Genomic DNA, 18,433 nt, shown 5'->3' on the forward strand with positions numbered 1-18,433 from the left:
TATTTGCTTAATTGACAATGACATAACAAAGGAATTGCCCAGACCTGCCCATGAAATAGACTTTGAGTCCAAATACTTTTGGTCCCTTTAAAAAGAGATTGGCACATGTTAAGGAGCTGAAACTCCTAAACCCTTCATTCAATTTAAATGTGGATACCTACAAAGTAAGCACTACAGTAAACACAAAAATGGTTGCCTGATGTCATTCTGTTTTTAGACTTGAACTGTTTGCATCATCAAATCACACATATTTTCCTTTACTGTAAATAAGCACAATGATGCTGTATCAGCTGCAATTTTCTCCTTCACCAGCAGATAGTGCAAATATGCTCCTTTAATGAAATTGCTTCCTTGTTCTCTTTTAACCTCAAGTTGCAAAAGCATGAAGGCCTCTCATTGCAGTCCTGTTTTGCTTCTTGTGTTTTCCAGAAACATTTATGAAATATATATAAATATTAAATACTTAATAATTATTGATTTTCCATTAGACCACCATGAAAAAATGATCATTAATAACTGTTTAGAGTTACTTTTCCTTTACCCTGTCCCTGTGTTTGTTATGTGTGTGTTCGTCCATGGTAGTGAAGTCATGCAGTGCTTCATCTGCATTCAACACTTTCACCTCAACAGTCACATCTATTCACTGCCTGAGGTCTCAGTCTTTTATGTCCCCTGCTTACAGTTCACTGTGTCATTTCAGGGTCATTTTAATGCTATATAGAAATTTGCTAATCAGCTCTTTTGGTCCTCAGCATATCAGACAGGATTATCCTCAAGCAGCACGCCGCCTGTCTCCCTGTTTGTCCGCTTCTTCTGCCATAGCTTATCAAGCTGACAGAAGCCCTGCACATCTGACCCCAGCATCTTTTACAGACTTTTCCTCAGTATCACAACCAACAGCATAGACTGTCAATCAGAAAACCTGCATGCTGTTATTACGTTTTTTGATGAATTTGGGCTAAAGGTTAACTTTCATTTTGGTCCCTCAAATGAAAGGTGGGGGTATTTTCCTCAGAAAAGAGTGAGAGACTTTTTACTTTGGCATCACTACACTTTTCATCCCATCAGTTACATTATCTCATATCTGAATATTTCTTTGGAGATTTACATTCAAATGACACATAAGATTCATTCAAAGCAACATTTGGGTCAGAATAGGTTGCAACCCATCAACAGATATGTAAGTGTAAAGAAGAAATATTAGAACCTAAAGATGTCTCTAAAAACCTTTGCTGCCAAGTATTGAGTCTGTTTTTCAAAAACAAAACAAAAAGGTAAGTAATTTGGGATGAAATGCTCAGTAAAGTATCAATAGTAAGATAGAAAGTATCATGTTCTTGTTGATAGTAGCATGTGATCATTATTGCATTATGTGAATGCTGTAATCTCCTCAGTACAAATTCAGTATAGTCAGTATAAACAGCATTGCAAATTTTAAGCTACGCGAGATGAAGTTATATGGTCAGATTCATTAAAAATACAGTGTCGGATTGGTTCATCTTGAACCTTCATTATTTTAGGATGTTTTTCTTTCAGTGTTTCTTTCAGATTAAAGTATAATGTTAAGGTTGAACTGAATTCTGAATTAGTTTAGTACAGAAAAACAAATGGCTGAAAACGCTACAATAGTCTCAGTAATATCCTGTAATACTGTGGGGTAAACTATGAGAAACAGAGAATAGTTCTGTACTGGACAAAGTTAGTCTTTTCTGGAACTGTTGTTGCCCTTTTAGTTAAAACTGCTCTGGGCTCACCCAAATGTTGGAGCTATTTTGAGCGGCGGTGTAGGAATATTTTTCAGTCGTGTCACATTCATTTCAATCTGAGCTGCACTTTAGTCCACTGTATCTGTGTCACGTAGAGAAAAATTAAAACCCTGTAAAGCTTTGAGTTGTTTATTGGCATTTGCTGAGACTTTTCCTGCACTAAATTATTCCACCGATCGTTTTGCTAAATAAAAAAAAGGCATCTGAATAATTAACAAAACAGAACTGAAATATGAAGTGCGGAAAATCTTTAATCAGGAGGGTTTTTTGTTTGGTTGTTTTCTTTTTTCTGGAATTCAGAGTATTGATCACTGAAACATTTTCAGAAGCAATCTGAAAATGTAGTGTAACAAAGTGAAATCAAAGGTTGACTGTAGGGTGATTAGCCCTCACAGCAATAAGGTTCAAATCCAGTCTGGGACGTTTCTGAGTGTGCGTGGGTTCTGTCCGGGCAATCCAGCTTTGTCCCACAGTCCAAAAACAAGCATGTTAGATTAATTGATGATTCTGGATTAACCCCTGGAATTTCTCTCTGACTTTTGATTCATGGTTGGACAACATCAGGCAACAGGAAGTGTGACAACATCACTTAAACCAAAAAGGCTTAATGATCTGTAAGACTGGATCCAAAGGGTGGCTACAGGCAACCTACTGGCCATCAGAGGACGGTGCACATATTTACAGAACTGAAGCAAATGGATGGATGGAATTTTTACATAAAACATTTGACAATTAAACTATATGAGCCATAATGTGAAGCAACAACAGTAAAAGAGAATTATTTTAGCAATCGTTGCAGAGTTGTTTGTTCACTTTAGGTTTGCATATAAAACCATACTATATGAGAATCTCATATTGTACTTGGGAGTCCTATTGCATAAGAATGTGAGTGACCAAAGACTACTTGGTTTGCAGTGATTTGGTTAGGAGAAAAACCATAACGGCAAGTCTTGAGTTTTGTGCTCTGTCAAACAATTTTATAGGTCTCAGCGGGTCACCTACAAAAATGAGTAAAACCAAAATTAAGTAGACCATTGTGGACAGTGAGCCTCATCTCCATCATCAAACATACATATAGCCGTACATAAAGATTTATAGTAGCTACAAACGGCAAAACCACAAATGTATTTATTTGTTTTGAAAGGCTGTTTCTCGTTTCGTATGGATTTATAGTAACAACATTTTACGAGGAAAAGTAATAAACTGTAACGCTTGCGATTATGTGTGCTCTGTGTCACTCTGTGGCAGGACTAATACTCCAGACACAAAATGAATCTAAAAACTATTAATTGCAATTAAAAAGTGGCGCTGGCGGTTAATACATGTGCGAATGTGTAAATATAAGCGTAGGTAAGCCTGCGAATTTGCTTGTCGTCTGTGCAGATGAACATAAATATCAGGATAATGTTTATCACTATTAATATTCTTTTTTGTTTATCGTTTGATCAAACCCTCACACCTAAAAATTTGTTTGTGGGAAAAAGTTGTTTTTAAAGTTGCTTCTTTTTTAAAATATATTTATTTCTAAGAGGCTACTTTCTATCATACCGGCGCACGCGCGCGCACACACACGCACTCACACGAGGACACACTGGCCATGTGACGTGAATGCCCCCTGTTCCTGTTACAGAAGGAGGGAGGCAGCAGTTGAATGTAAACCTTCACACTGATGGAGAGAAGCGGCCAACATCAGGAGTTGAGGGGAGTCAGTGAGCGCTGTTCTTTTCCAGTATGTGCAGGTTTTTTTGTTTTTCCTCGGGCGCGGATTATTACTCCGGGAAACCTCGGCCTCTAATGGGGAGCAGCTGCATTAACTAGTGAACAGACTTCCATTAGCTGTTTTTCTTTGCCGCCATCCAGGTCACTGAGTGCGCACACACTGTGGGTTTATCCGCAGGAAGAGGGGAGGTAGGCTCCCTGTTTAGTGGCACTTTTTTTCTCCTCTTCTAATAGAGAAACCGGATCACGTGAACAGGTGGCGTTATCTTTCGCTTAAAAGCCCCGAGGAAGTTAGAGAGGAGAGAAGAGGGTAAGGACTGCAAGAATTCAATTTCAGCTCAAAATTCAGCTGGATTTTGTTGAACTCAACTATCAACAACACCTTTACTATTACTATTATTACTATTACTACTACTACTACTATTACTACTATTATTATCATTACTATTACTCTGCAGTTTGTTAGATCTTTTCCGCTACTGTTTTGTGATGAAGCTGTAGATGAAGGGACAACGAGACACTTGACAAACTGCTTTGGTATGGCTGCCGGAGTGTTAACTGGCCCGGGCCAGGATGTGGTTTGCAGCCAGTGGGTACAACCACAAAACAGCAGCAGCTCCCAGGCTCAGGGTTGACTTGTCACAGACACTCCCTCATCAAATGACTCTGTCTTGACTCACACAGGAGTCACAAAGGTGCTGCAGGCAACAGCATGGGCAACTCCTCCAGGAAGGGAGGGGGAGAAGAAGAGGAGGAAGAGGGGGGGAAAGATGGCGAAGAGGCAGAATTTTCCGAGAAGGAGAAGGAAGTAGTGCAGGAAGTAGAGGAGGAACTTCCGCTTGGAGTGGAGGAGTTGCTGGAGAGTGGAGACCCCGTGTTGGACTTGAGCTACCGTAAATTTAAGCGTTTGCCTTCACGTGTTTGTGACCTGATGCATCTGGAGAAGCTTTATGTTTGTGGAAACAGCCTGCGCACCCTGCCCGACAGCATCTCCCAGCTGCAGGGTCTGCGGATACTTGCCCTCGACTTCAACAAAATAGAAGATGTTCCTCTGGCCGTCTGCGACCTCACTAACCTAACCCGTCTCTATTTGGGCAGCAACCGCCTAATGAGCTTTCCACCTGAGCTGAGCAACCTGCAGAATCTGCGGTGCTTGTGGATGGAGAGCAACTACTTCCAGAGATTCCCACGAGTGCTCTATGACTTACCCAACCTCAAGTCACTGCAGATGGGGGACAACCGCCTGAAGACTCTGCCTCCTGACTTGTGGCGCATGGAGGCTCTGAGGGGATTGTGGCTCTACGGAAACCGCTTTGACACCTTCCCAAAAGTCCTTCTTCGAATGAAGTCCTTGGAGATCCTAGACCTGGACCGCAACAAGATATCAGAAATTCCCAGCCTGAAGCGTCTCAGAGCCCTGCGCCTTTTCTCCTATGACCACAACCCAGTCAAGGAACCTCCTATAGTAGGTGAAGACGCTGTCTTGGTTGGGGAGGGAGCTGCAGAGTTTTTGGAGGTGCGTGAGGCCAGGAAGGAGAGACGACGAAAGGCAGCAGAGAAAGAGGCAGAAGAGCTGGCACTTGCAGGAGAGGAGCCAGTGATTCATGGCATCCTCAAGAACAGTAGCTCAAAGCAAGCACCAAATGAAGCTGCAGTGACCATAGAGGACACAGATGTTAAAGAGGAAGAGCTTCTGGTGAAGGAGGAAGAAGTGGAGGATGAAGTGGAGGAAGAGGAAGGAGGGTATGTGGAGCCTCCAATAAACGAGTATGGCGGGACTGAGCTCGAATATGACGAAGAGGCGGTCGAATATGAGACAGAGGAGCTGATATGTGAGGGAGAAGGGTTTGAGTTTGAGGGAGAGGAGCTAGAGTATGAGAGGGCTGAGATGGACTATGAGGATGTGGAGGAGTTGGATGACACAGGGAGACAAGATGAAGGGGCGTGAAAGGCCCCTCCAAGATCCAGATGATCTGCAGGACAAGCTGGACATGAATGACAGGAAATCCTGCAGATACAGTTGATGTTTTGGGACTTTTTTGTGTAGCTGTGCTGCTAATTTAAAACCTGTTGTTTGCTGTGAATATAAATGAGCCGGGCATTATGTGTCTAAAAATTAACAACATCTCACTCATCTCCATATGATCAGATCAGAGCTGGACTCAGGTAAAGAGAGAGTGTGTGTGTGTACAGTGTGTGTAGTTGTTTTACAATAAAACTACTTGCAGTGGGCATAGGAGACCAAGTTTCCCGTTATTAAATAATTACCCGTCTGATTATGTCAGTCACTTGTGGGAATTTATTTCTTAATTGTGAAGCGGTGAAACCACTAGCCACCGCTTGCTTCACTGACACAATTTAACATTTCTGTTACATCATCATCAGTGTCTGTTTTATGTGCTCGACAGTGCACCTCATCTTGGTTCATCACTATTTCTATAAACCGAGACTGTCTGTGCGTGCAAATGGACGTACTGGACTTGGATATACAAAATATTTATGACATGCTAAACAAACCCCCCCCCCCCCAACTCTTGTCAGTGTTGTGTAAGCATTCCTGTGAGTGTCAGTGCCCAGAACGAACGAGAGACGAGCGGGATTATTACAGCGATGAATAGCTGGGGTGCCTCACCATAAAAGGGAAGTCCATGGGGAGGGAACATGAAATAGACTTGACTCCCCCACCACCAATCAAAAGCCCCCCTGCAGGTCAGGTGAAGGCTCGGGTGACCTTTGTGTACTCCTTTTTGTCTGTGACTACACCTTTTCTATCTTTGTCTCTAGCATGGAGCAGGCCAGGCCCTTGTTCTCCTCTCATCTCTGCACTCATTATTCATGTGGGGCACGCGTGTAATCCAATCCTCTTTCCCTCCACGTATCTTTTTCTCACATCTCATTGAAAGAGTGAAATATTTATCCCAACACTAAAATATTAATGCTTGCACTCATGAGGCAGAGCGTGTCAACTCGTGTGTCTACGCTCGGGAACAGACTCAGACTCACCACTCTAATTTTAGATTTGTTTCTACACGGAAAACCACACATAATACATATTATAAATGCAGGGCAGCAGTTGATAGATATTTTTACTACTGTTTAGCTGTTTTGGTAAATATTATACAGTTTTTTTGGTCGCTATCAAGAAAGGTAGAGTCCCCCAAGCTTTCCTCTCATTACATCCGAGAGAGGGCAAAAGGTTTTAACATCTAGCGTTTTATGTTTAAAATGATACAGAGTGCTATAACAGAGCTTAGTATGTCCTTTTGTTAATAGAAAAATCATCTTTATTCTTAATTAATATATTAAAAAAAGCCTGATTAATATGTTAAATGAGAAATATAGTTTGAATCATGGAAATGTTTGTTTTAATGCCTGGATTGTGTGTGCAAAGACATCACTTTTGAGCAAAACTAAAAAATAACCAAACAAAAACACACATTTGGTTCCAACTTCTTGACTTGAACTTGAATTACTATTACATGTGTTAATTTACATCATGTAAGTGATGTTTCAGCTCTTGTTTGGTCACTTCCTTTACTTCTAATAATAACAAAGCTGTGTGTGCAGCTATGCTATGAGGCCAGCTGACTCACAGCATCATTGCTAACATGCTGATATTGAGAGGTAGCATTGTTTATAGCGTTAACTCGTCTTAGTCCAGCTTTTTGGATTGCTAACATTTCCTTTGCTCTAAACCAATTATAGCTAAAACTAACAAAATGTAGATTTTGAACAAAACAAAACTGATCTGATGAAAATCTTAAGGGGTCTCCAAAATCAGTCAAAGTCATCCTCTGGGGAAATTTTATGTATAAAAACCTCCTGGCAGTTAATCAAATAGTTAATTCAGTCCAGACTACATCACTGGAGAAACCAACAGACTGACATTGCCTGTCTTGCATCACTGTGGCTGACATACACACTCACTGGATCCTAATGTTTGCCAGTATCTCACTTTTGCCTTCAGATCTGCCTTAATTATTTGTGGCATAGTTTTAACAAGGTACTGGAAACATTCATTTCAGATTGTGGTCCATATTAACATGACAGGATCACATTTGCTACAAATTTACAAATCTTCTAATCTAACAGATTCCAAAGGTGCTCTACTAGATTGAGATCTTCAACTATGGAGACTATTTGAAGACAGTGAATTCATTGTCGCGTTCAACAAACCAGTTCGAAATGTCAGCTTTGTGACATGGCACATGATATCCTGCTGGAAGCATCATCAGAAGATGGGAACACTGTGATCATAAAGGGATGGACATGGTCAGCAACAATACTCACGTGGGAGGTGGTGTTTAAAGAATGCTCAACTGATACTTAGGGACCTAACATGAGCCAAGAAAATGTCTTTCCCACCATTACACCACCAGCCTGAACCACTGATACAAGGCAGGATGGTTCCATGCTTCGGCTTTACCATCCCAGCATAACAGTCGAATCTAAACTCAAACTAGGCAAAGGTTTCTAATCTTCTATTGCCTAGTTTTGGTGAGAGAGCTTCTTGCTGCCATGTGACACACCACACATTCAAAGATTCTCTTTTGCATATCTTGGTTGTAACGAGTGGTTATTTGAGTTAGTGTTGCATTTATAAGAGCTTGAAGCAGTCTAGCCATTCTTCTGATCTCTGGCATCAACAAGGCGTTTTTACCCAGACGAGCTGCATGTGATTGACTAACTAGATAAGCACATCTCTCCAACTGACTGATAATGCAATCACTGGCGTGCACAGATAGAGACGAGGTGGTGCTGAAGCACTTGCCCTTTTGCCCTCAGTCCAAAAAAGTGCCCTTTTGAAAGACGTGATTTTTTTTTTTTTAAAGCTGCACGATTTAAAAAGGTGTGAAAATAATGGCTTGATTTGTGCCCCTTCTTCAAAGACACCCGAACCCTGTCGCTTTTTCACTGTCACCGTGTCACGTGAACACGCTTGCAGTTCATTTGTTGTGAGGCGTGTAGCAGCGGCATGACATAGGACTACTTGGAGTAGGCATAGTAGGCTAACTATAGCGACTGGGAGCCACGGCGGACAACACGGCAGCTCTTTCCCTTCCCAACCAGTCAGGTAACCCATGAATCGAGTGAAATTATTCTGTTTGCCCTCTAAGACCAACCTGCAATTGTTTTGTTGTGAAGTAGCCTGTCAGAAACTGCACATGACAAACTTTGCCAGCTTGCCCCCTCCATCCATCCATATGGATAAACAAAAAAACGACACATTTAAAATGTAACCTAAACCATTTAGGCAACCCCCACTCTCCATCAATTCCGACCTGATTGTGACAGAACAGTGACGTTGTTATTGGTAGTTTGAAGGGTACGGTGTTGGGGGTGGTGCATGTTAAAAGTTTTGAGAAGCACTGGTTAGACATGTTAATTTTTTTTGGTGTAACATATTGGCAACATTAACACATTAATTTGCTAAAGGAAAAACAGGCAGTTCCCAATTGCCTGTGAAAACGACCATTCAGCCCTGTTCTTGTAATGACCACAGTCAGTCTTATTCGTTCTCATACATTTTGGTCTATTTATTTACTAATTTCAGCAAGCATAATGCCTAGGAAAGAGAGGCTGAGAAAGGAGAAAGAAAGGGATCTACAACAGGCAGCCCAGGGAAGCAGTTCTCTGCTCTCCTGGATGAAAGCAAAGGAAAATGAAGATGAAAGGTCAGAGTCAAGGGCAGAGTCAGGTTCTATTTTAATGTTTTAATGTAACCTGCTCCTTGCAGTTAATTCTATTGAAAAATCTTAAAAGCTGTTCACACTTAGTTTTTAATGAACTTAATCAGCAGGCATTGAGCTAACTATTATTTTGTACCTACGAAAGTTATTTCTATGTTACAAGACTTGCAGTATGGGTTATTATTAAAACTATCTGTTTAAGCTTATTATTATGATAAATAATAATACTATTATTATTATTATTGTTCCATTGTAGTCAGTCACAGCAGGGAAGCAGCTCTATGCCATCTACCAGCATAGCAGAAGAGGGAGATATAGAAACAGATGAAGCCGCGACCAATGCAGCAACAGGTTCAGTTAGGCCTACAGACACTGATGTAGTGCTCTCTGAAGACCACAATGAGGAAGAACAGATCGATCACATAATGTCAAAGTTAGCAGCTTTACAATACCCAACAGATCCAACACACATCCATACATTTAAAATAAAGCGCAATGACAGATACGTTTCAATGTGCTGCAATGTGGGCCCATGTCAGCCTGATATACCTTACCCAAAAACTGAGGGGAGATCATTCCAGAAACAGTGGTTTTCTGCTAATGTGTGGCTGGAATACTCACCCACTGCTAATTCAATGCATTGTTTTAGTTGTCGGCTTTTCCTCTTGGATGAAAAATATAAAAGCAGAACAGCCTGGACAACTGATGGCATCAGAAAGTGGAGTACTGCTCTTGAAAAAATCAAACAACACTCCAGCGCAGAGATGCACATGACAAGCATGGTTAGATGGATCAATTTCCAGAAAAAGGCCCTTCAGTCTGCATTTGATGTTTCAGACGTAAAAGGGGTGGAAGTTAGAGAGCGAGAGAGGCAGACAAACAAAGAAATCCTGACAAGATTAATTGACCTAACAGTGTATCTTGCACGTCAGGGACAAGCATTCCGAGGTCATGATGAGAGTGAGTCCAGTGATAACCGTGGCAATTTTCGTGAATTAGTCAATGTATTTTCCCGCTACGATAGTGTGCTGAAAATGCATTTGGAAAAAATTGCCACAGTTAAAGCCACCAAGACAAGGCCCCAGGTGTCACTGCTTTCCAACAGAAGTCAAAATGACATCATTGCAGCACTAGGAACTTACATCAGGAAGGAGATACAACGTGAAATAAAAGAGGCTGAAATGTATTCCATTCTACTTGATGAAACCTCTGATGTTTCACACAAAGAGCAAGTGTCATTTGTTGTGCGATATTTTCATCATATGCAAATAAAGGAGAGATTCATCGAAGTGTGCAATGTTGATACAACTACAGGCCAGGAGCTGGAGAATACAGTGTTCTTGCTTCTGCAAAAGAATGGCCTAGAGATGAAGAACATGTATGGTCAAGGCTATGATGGAGCAGCCAACATGAGTGGCACGTATAAAGGTCTCCAAGCTAGAATCCGTGCACACAATGAGAAGGCCCTCTATGTGCACTGCAAAGCCCATTGCCTCAATTTGGTACTAGTGGAGGCATCAAAGTCCAGCAAGCATTTTGTGACATTTTTCAACTTGGTGGAGAAATTGTATGCCTTTTGCTCAGGCTCCCCAAAGCGTCATGCTGCCTTGGTCAAATTTCAGGAGTCTCTCTTTCCTGGACAACGTGTTATGGAGCTCCAGCAGCTGTCAGATACTCGATGGGCTTGCAGGGAAAAAGCACTGAAGGCACTTCAGAGAAATTTGAAAGCCATTTTGATGCTCCTTGATGACATCAGTGACAGTGACCCACCTAACCTGGCCCAAGGTGATGCTCAGATGTACAGAAATGCCATTAATTTTATGTTCATTCTCTGCATGGAAATCACCACACCAGTATTCGAAGTCACTGCTTTGGCATCAGATTCTCTGCAGGAAGAAGGGTTGGACCATTCCACTGCCTACAAGGTAATTGATGGTGTGCTTCACACATTGCAAACCATGAGGTCTGAGGAGAAATTTGGAGAGATATTTAGATGTGCATCAGAGAAGGCAGAGAGTTTCAACATTCCAGTACCTACTGTGGTGCCTGGTCAGGAGAGAAAGCGGAAAGTTCCAGTGCGTTTCCAACACAGCACCACAGTGTCTCAAGTAGGTGCTCAGTTTGAGTCAGTGGAGACATATTTCAGGAGTGGTGTATATTTCACCTTTCTGGACATCATGACTGGGGAACTGAACAGGAGGTTCAAAGGGGACAATACTGGAAGCCCAACGGCCAGAATCATTCAGTCCTTCCAGCCCTTAACTGTGCATGCTAACTGGGTAGGCCCACCAAACCCAGAAGCCATTGAAGCTGTCCACATCCTCTGTGAATTCTATGGAGAAGATGAGGACCAGCTCAAAACAGAATTAAAGGTCTTCCACTCCAGCTTTAGTTCAAAAGACCTCAGAGAAATATTTCTGATACTGAGGGAAAATAATGGCCAGCTGATCTTTCCTGCCTTTGTCAAAATGATTCAGATCTACGCAACACTACCAGTGACAACTGCGACAGTTGAAAGATCCTTTTCAAAGCTAAAAATAATCAAAAATAAACTAAGAAGTTTGTGTGGAGAAGAAAGGTTGTCTGATCTCCTCTTGTTGGCCATTGAGAAAGATGTGGAGATCAATTACAACGAGGTCATCAACATCTACAAAGACATGGCACCAAGAAGGATGCTTCTTTAGAGCAGTACACTCCATTTAATGGACACGTGAGAATATGTATGTATATGGTTTAGAGTTGGATACAGATTTTATCTTTTTGTGGTGTGATTTTTGATTTTTAGAGAATGTTTTGAAATAAAAGTCAAATTGCATTTAACCTGTGCGATTTTTTTATTATAAAAAGAAAAGGTTTTCCACATATGCAAAAAGTGCTCTTTTTTCCCCCTGGAGCACTTGCCCCCCAAAATGTCTGTGCACGTCACTGAATGCAATTAAGTGTATATTATGGCTGTTAATGTCACATATCTTTCATAAATACTATGGTGACACCCCCAAAAAACCAACGTAGTTAAAAATCTCTTGTTTTGACACAAGAGTTATTATATTGATAATGCAGAATGGATTACACTGATAATGTAATGTCGTTTCTGAGAGTTGGCTCAGAGTAGGTGCACAGTATGTAGCTGCACAATAGTGCAATCTCAGCCTCCTACTCAGTTTAGGCTCTGCTGCTCATCCAGACTCTGCTGTGGGTGGCAGAACAGTTTGACACACCACAGACATCCTTGGAAATCAGTGCCTTACTCAGCCTGGCTGTAATTATTTTTCCCATTAGTTTACACTCCTCTCATTCTCTGTAGGTCAGTGACAGTAAGGTGGTCAAAGACAATGCATCATCTCGTTCACTCCCTCTTTGGATTTCTACCATTCACACATCTGGCTGGCGAAGTTTCCACTCAAAAAAAAAAGCAATTCATATTTGTTGTATGCATTTAAACGATTTTATTAATAGAACATGCCAAACTGCAAACAAACAAAAAACTTCAGTTTTTATTTGTGACAAAGCAGCAATGCAGGTATCATCACAGGTGTGAGAAGGTCTAGCCCCTGAGGATGTACCTGTAGAATAAAACTAGGTCATGTCAGTCAAAGGAAATCTGTATGATACGACTTCATGAGCATAACATACATACCTGTCCGTATCCCGAAGATTGTAGCCACTTTCCATTTTAGAGCTGACAATCCTGGGACAAGAGTTCGTTGATTTGAACTTTTCTGGACTTTTCCAGTTTCTGTCATCACGATGACAAAACCTGGAAAATAAGCAGGTAGCCAAATAGTGTAACGCACTTTACAGTTATAGGGTGAAAAGTGACAATTTATTAAGTTAATTAATTAACTTAATTACACTTACTTGCTTTTATAATGTGTGATGAAGTCTGAAGGATCAAGTGGTGCATCAGGAAAAGTTTGGTTTTTATGAGTGTTCAGAACATATCCTGTGGGTTTCTAAAAAATTAAAATGTTGTTGAACAATCCAGATAACGTGCTGATAAATAGAGTGAAAAACTATTGCATGAACATATTTAACCTTTTGTCCAATGATAGATGGCATCGGGGCCTCTGTTTTAGTCTGGGGCGATGACAGAAGAGAGACCTAGATGATTAGAGACAGAAATAAGTAATTAAATAAAAACAAAAAGCATTAATGTTGCGCTTTTACATCAAAGAAAAACTGTGAAGAAGTCAGCACTAACAGGGTGGGCCAAGGGAGCGATGTCACCTCGTGTGAATCCCGTTTCTCTGCAAGAACGGCTGCACAGGCCCGATTTCGCCTCAGTACCCTGAGACACAGAACAAACTTCAGAGTTATACATGAAAGATTCCCCTGCGCTCCCCCCCCCCCCCGAATGAATTCAGCTTTTTGTGTGGCTCAACCTGCAGCAGGGACAGTGGCATGAAGTCTGTTTTCATCACTGAGCTGGGAGTCTGATGAGGTTCACCCTGAATATCAACAGTTGGCAGTTACAAGTAGATATACAGATAAGAACTCACAGATACACATACTGTAGCTGCCAGAGGACTTCAACTGTACTAAAAAATTGAAAAGATTCAAATATCCCAGTTTCAGCATTTGGCATGCTGTCTATATACTTGATTACACAGTCACCAGCCACCTTGGACACACCTGTTCAACTGATGATTAACACAAGTACCTCAAACAACCAATCACGTGGGAGAAGCTCAGTGTAATTAGACATGTAGCCAAGCTTCAGAACGAGGGAAAGGGGTTATTTAAGCGACTTTGAATGTTGCATGATTTACCCACCTCACAACCATCTCTGGAGTTTATAGAGAATGGCCTAAAAAAGAAAACATTCAGTGAGAATGGCTAAACTGCTCTAAGATGAAAGGTGGGCAACAGTAACTCAAACAACCACTCCTTACAACTGTTCTGTTCTCAAATGGCCTCCTTCACAGGCATTAGATATCAATCCAGTAGGGCATCTTTGGGATGTCCAGTGAATAAATCTACAGCAACTGTGTGATACTATCACAACAATATGGACCAAAATCGGATGACTGTTTCCAACATTGTCTATTTGTCATGAGGACCTGAGGCCGCTCTGAGGCCTAAAGGGGTCCATCCCTGTACTAGTAAGATGCAACTAATGAAGTGGCCAGTGAGTCTATACAAGCTTTTTATGATTTGCATTTTGTTTTTTGTTAAATTTTGCACAGTATCCCAACTTTTGGATATAGCATGTAGTTTAAAACAAATATAATCCCTTTGTAACCATGATGTAAAGCCAGGTTTTGGATACACAGGCAGCATTTTCACTTAGATTTCTTAATAGGAGGTTATTAAAAAAAATGGAAGAATATAAAAATCTCAGCTAAGAATAGCTTCCAATACCTTTAAAAACCACTCACCATCAAGCTGGTGTTAACCTGAAGCTCTGCTGCCTTAGTGAAACCACTCCCTCCTTTAGGACCTACAGTCACATGGTTCTGAGAAACTGAAGCAACAATGTTAGCTTTTTCAAAATGAAACTGTGGCATTTTATTAAAGTTTTCCATTATTTGTAGTTATAAATGAACAGCTCAAGCTCACAAAGTTCTGCATTGTAGCCTTTAAATTACCTGCTGGCGTAGGACGATGAGGCACAAATGAACTTTGATATTCTGTCTGAGGAAACATTTAAGCAATAACAGAAAGTTTATGTATATAACATAATATTACACTTTCCATCATCTTGAAGAGGTGTGTTTAAGTGCTGTCAAACCGAGCTGTCATACCTTCTCCTCGACTGATGCGGTTTTTGGCTGAATCCTCAGCTGATGGAAGCCGCTGTTTCCAGGTTTGTTAACGATGTTTGTTGAAGACCCAGAACATCCAGAGTGGATGGGAGGCTGGTAGTGTCGTTTAGTTTGAGAGACGAAGCTGTCAGATAACAAGAGTCTGAAAAACAAAGGCAGAGCCGAGTCTGAGGTAACACTTCAGACAAACACGCTTCATTCTTGACAGTCTAGCTTTTTTTTCTTTTTCTTTTTAATCTTTTATCGCATCAGGGAATCTAATTTACAGTGAAGCACCTACTCACTTAAAGTCCTTTGTTTACATCCTTTGAACCTCTCTGTCAGAGATTTTCACACACTTTCATACTTGCCTGTATAACCCAAGTGCATAGGTCTAATTTCATACATCAAGAACTGGTTTCCGAGGTTCCATTTAGCTCTTCCTGTGTAATTCATCTCCCATCACACTGTTTTTCTGCTTTCCAGCTCCCCTCAGTTACTGATATTTCAGATTTCATCTGTAAGTCAAAACCTTCTACTTGTCAGCTAGACCCCATTCCTACAGTTTTGGTTAAGGCATGTCTACCTTCTTTGCTTCCCCTCATATCTGCTATCATCTGTTCTTCACTTACCACTGGAACTGTTCCTGCTTCCCTCAAAATTGCTATCGTCACCCCAATATTGAAAAAAACTGGTCTAGATCCCAATAATTTTGAGAATTTTCGGCCTTTTTCCAATATACCATTCCTTTCAAAAATTCCTGAGAAAATAGTTGCCACACAACTCCACTCACATTTAACTAATAATAATCTGTATGAACAGTTCCAGTCTGGTTTTCGCCCTTCCCATAGCACTGAAACAGCACTTATAAAAACAACCAAGGATCTTCTTATGGCAGCTGACTCCGGTTTACTTTCCATTCTTATTCTCCTCGATCTGAGTGCTGCTTTCGACACTATTTCTCACTCTGTACTTCTCAGTAGGCTAGCCTCCATCGGTCTCGCCCATACTCCACTAGCCTGGTTTAAATCATACCTGTCTGATGGGGCCCCTTCTTTTCATTATCTACCCTCTACTGCTTGGACATATTTTCCGTAAATGCAATATCCATTTTCACTGTTATGCCGATGACACCCAGCTTTATCTGTCCACTAAACCTGATTCTGCTCTTCCCCCATCCTCCCTTACCCTCTGTTTAGCTGAACTAAATTCATGGTTCTCTTCTAATTTTCTCAAACTCAATAGTAATAAGTCCAAGCTCCTCTTGGTAGGCGCTAAATCAACATTATCCAGAACCAACAGTTTCTCTGTTACTATCAATAACTCACCGGTCTTCATTTCTTCCTCTGTGAAAAGTTTGGGTGTCATCCTCGACAGTACTTTATCTTTCAATTCACGCATTAATAATGTTACTCGGTCTGCATATTTTCAATTGCGCAACATTAATCGTCTCCGTTCTTTTCTCACCCCACATGCCACTGCCATTCTTGTCCATAGCCTTGTTACTTCCCGGATTGATTATTGTAATTCACTTCTTTTTGGTCTTACTCAAAAATCCATCCACAAGCTCCAACGCGTCCGTATCATCACCAGGACCCCTTCTGTCCACCACATCACTCCTGCCCTGCAGCAGCTTCATTGGCTCCCGGTCAAATATCGCATCAATTTCAAAATACTCTTGTACACATTTAAGGCTATTCATCATCTCTCTCCTCCATATCTCTCTGATCTGGTTAAGATCACTGCCCCATCTCGTTGTCTCAGATCTTCTTCTTCCCTTTCACTCTCCGTCCCTTCCCCCCGTCTTGCAACCATGGGGAGCAGGGCTTTCAGCTGCTCTGCTCCACGACTCTGGAATTCCCTACCTCCCGATTTAAGAAATATCTCTTCCTTCTCCCTCTAAGTCCCAACTCAACAGTGACCTTGAGTGTTTTGAAAGGCACTTTCAAATAAAATGTATTATTATTATCTTTATTACTTTCACATTTTGAAAGTAATAAAGTTCCTTTAAGCGTGGAAGCAGAGGCTTTGGAGAAAGATATCTGCAAGCATTCATCTAAATCCACAACGTGCCTGTAATCATTCTGGCTGACAAGATTTCACAGAGATGTGCAGCTTGACTGACATTTCTCAGATTCTTCTGTTAGCTTTTCTGCACATGCCAAAGTTGGACAAATATTAGCTCTACAGAGTCCCCCAGCCACCAGAGAGCTTTGCTCATCACTGAAGGAGAAGCACAGGTTTTGCTAATAACATTATCAGAAAATGATGAACCAAAATAGCCATTATAAAAGATGAGCAGAGGGCGGGGGGAAAAGTGTCCTGACACTTACGCAAACTGAGGGTTGTCAATGTGGTCCAAACTAGGCCTGTAATATATAGCTGGTCTGTGGTTTGATGTAAAGCCTGTCTCACTGGGACGCCCGAGATAAGAAGTGAATCCCATCCTGTCTGAGTCTGAGACAGATATAGCAAAATTGTCTGTCAGAACCCAAATTTGAATGCAAATCAGTGCGATTTATGCTGAAACTCTGGAGAGTCTCACTCATCATCTTCACCATGAGATGCTGTGTAAGTAGTATTGTGGAGTTTGACAGCGTTGTTGGTCAGTTGCCCCTTCCTGCCAATTGCTCCAGTAGCCGGTATGACAATCCTCCCCTGTTCAGCCATCTGTGACTGCTGTAATGGAAACAGTCACTGACAACAGTGATGGATGGCAAAAAAAACAATCCTGTGGGCCTGCGGACACTGCTGTAACCACAAATAAAAGTAAGTGTTACATCTAAGTTTTTAGCTCCGGCAGCATCCAGTTAAATTTGGAGCTTGCTGAATAAATGAGAACAGAGTCAGAAGGAAATAATGCAATAAGTGCTGCCTTTGTCTACTGCTGTATGAGTGGAGGGAGAGCTGCGATCCTCCAGGAAAGTCCCAGCCATTTTCACTCACCCTGAATATAAATGATCCCAGAAAAAAAAAAAAAAAAACCTAAACACAAAAGCACTGAAATCTGCTACTTAGTCCCAGGACGTACCTGCAACTCCAGGCTGTTTGTTCACCTCTCTGTCTTCGGCAGGTTTTGTAGGTAAACAGGTCTCTGTTGCTAGGAGATGCAGTATAACGGCAGAGCACTGCAGGTGAAAAGTGAAACAGTCTGCTCCAATTCATGCCTTTAATGTTTCAGCTGGGAATGTTGTCCTCCTTTTTGTTTCCTTTAAGATGTGTCAAAGAAAGTACTCCCTCTTTGAGGTCTAAGGTTTGAAGTATCACAACCTACAGTTTTAAAAAAGTCTTTACCAGATTGTAAAATTATTTTAATACACAAATCAGATGAACAGCACGTGACACATAGCACGCGCATACACCAAAATACAGACGTAATAAGAAAAATCACATGCACACCATGATTTAATAGCACGGCCATTGCAACATGTTTCTTTTTCATTCATTGTGTTGTAGATGTGCTGCAATGCTTGGGCTCATTGTCCTGTATTACTCATTTGGGCTTTATCTTTTA

The 18,433-nt window shown here is 41.2% G+C and overlaps 3 protein-coding genes across 4 annotated transcripts; 2 read left to right on the forward strand and 1 right to left on the reverse strand.

Annotated features, from left to right (window-relative positions):
• Window positions 1-4,046: 4,046 nt before the first annotated feature.
• On the forward strand, window positions 4,047-5,433 carry lrrc10b (leucine rich repeat containing 10B). Its single transcript, XM_085411081.1, has one exon. The coding sequence runs from the start codon at window positions 4,198-4,200 to the stop codon at window positions 5,431-5,433; it is 1,236 nt and encodes a 411-aa protein (XP_085267207.1). The 5' UTR covers window positions 4,047-4,197.
• A 4,521-nt stretch (window positions 5,434-9,954) lies between these two features.
• LOC146664976 (zinc finger MYM-type protein 1-like) lies at window positions 9,955-11,859 on the forward strand. Its single transcript, XM_085412308.1, has one exon. It carries the CDS (start codon window positions 9,955-9,957, stop codon window positions 11,857-11,859), a length of 1,905 nt encoding a protein of 634 aa, XP_085268434.1.
• Window positions 11,860-12,521: 662 nt separating this feature from the next.
• saxo4 (stabilizer of axonemal microtubules 4) lies at window positions 12,522-17,589 on the reverse strand. 2 transcript variants are annotated; one of them, XM_085411084.1, is made up of 11 exons: window positions 17,478-17,589; window positions 17,253-17,376; window positions 14,920-15,082; window positions 14,764-14,809; window positions 14,554-14,639; window positions 13,558-13,623; window positions 13,377-13,463; window positions 13,211-13,276; window positions 13,034-13,128; window positions 12,813-12,932; window positions 12,522-12,555 (listed from the first exon to the last, which is right to left on the reverse strand). In XM_085411084.1, the coding sequence occupies exons 1-11, from the start codon at window positions 17,587-17,589 to the stop codon at window positions 12,522-12,524; spliced, it is 999 nt and encodes a 332-aa protein (XP_085267210.1). The 2 variants fall into 2 exon arrangements, with proteins under 2 accessions (XP_085267210.1, XP_085267209.1); XM_085411083.1 differs by lacking the exon at window positions 12,522-12,555 and adding an exon at window positions 12,607-12,738.
• Window positions 17,590-18,433: the final 844 nt, after the last annotated feature.

This window comes from Rhamphochromis longiceps, linkage group LG7, assembly GCF_057381845.1.
Source record: "Rhamphochromis longiceps isolate RC_006_pf linkage group LG7, R_longiceps_female_GT1.1, whole genome shotgun sequence".
Taxonomy (NCBI): domain Eukaryota; kingdom Metazoa; phylum Chordata; class Actinopteri; order Cichliformes; family Cichlidae; genus Rhamphochromis; species Rhamphochromis longiceps.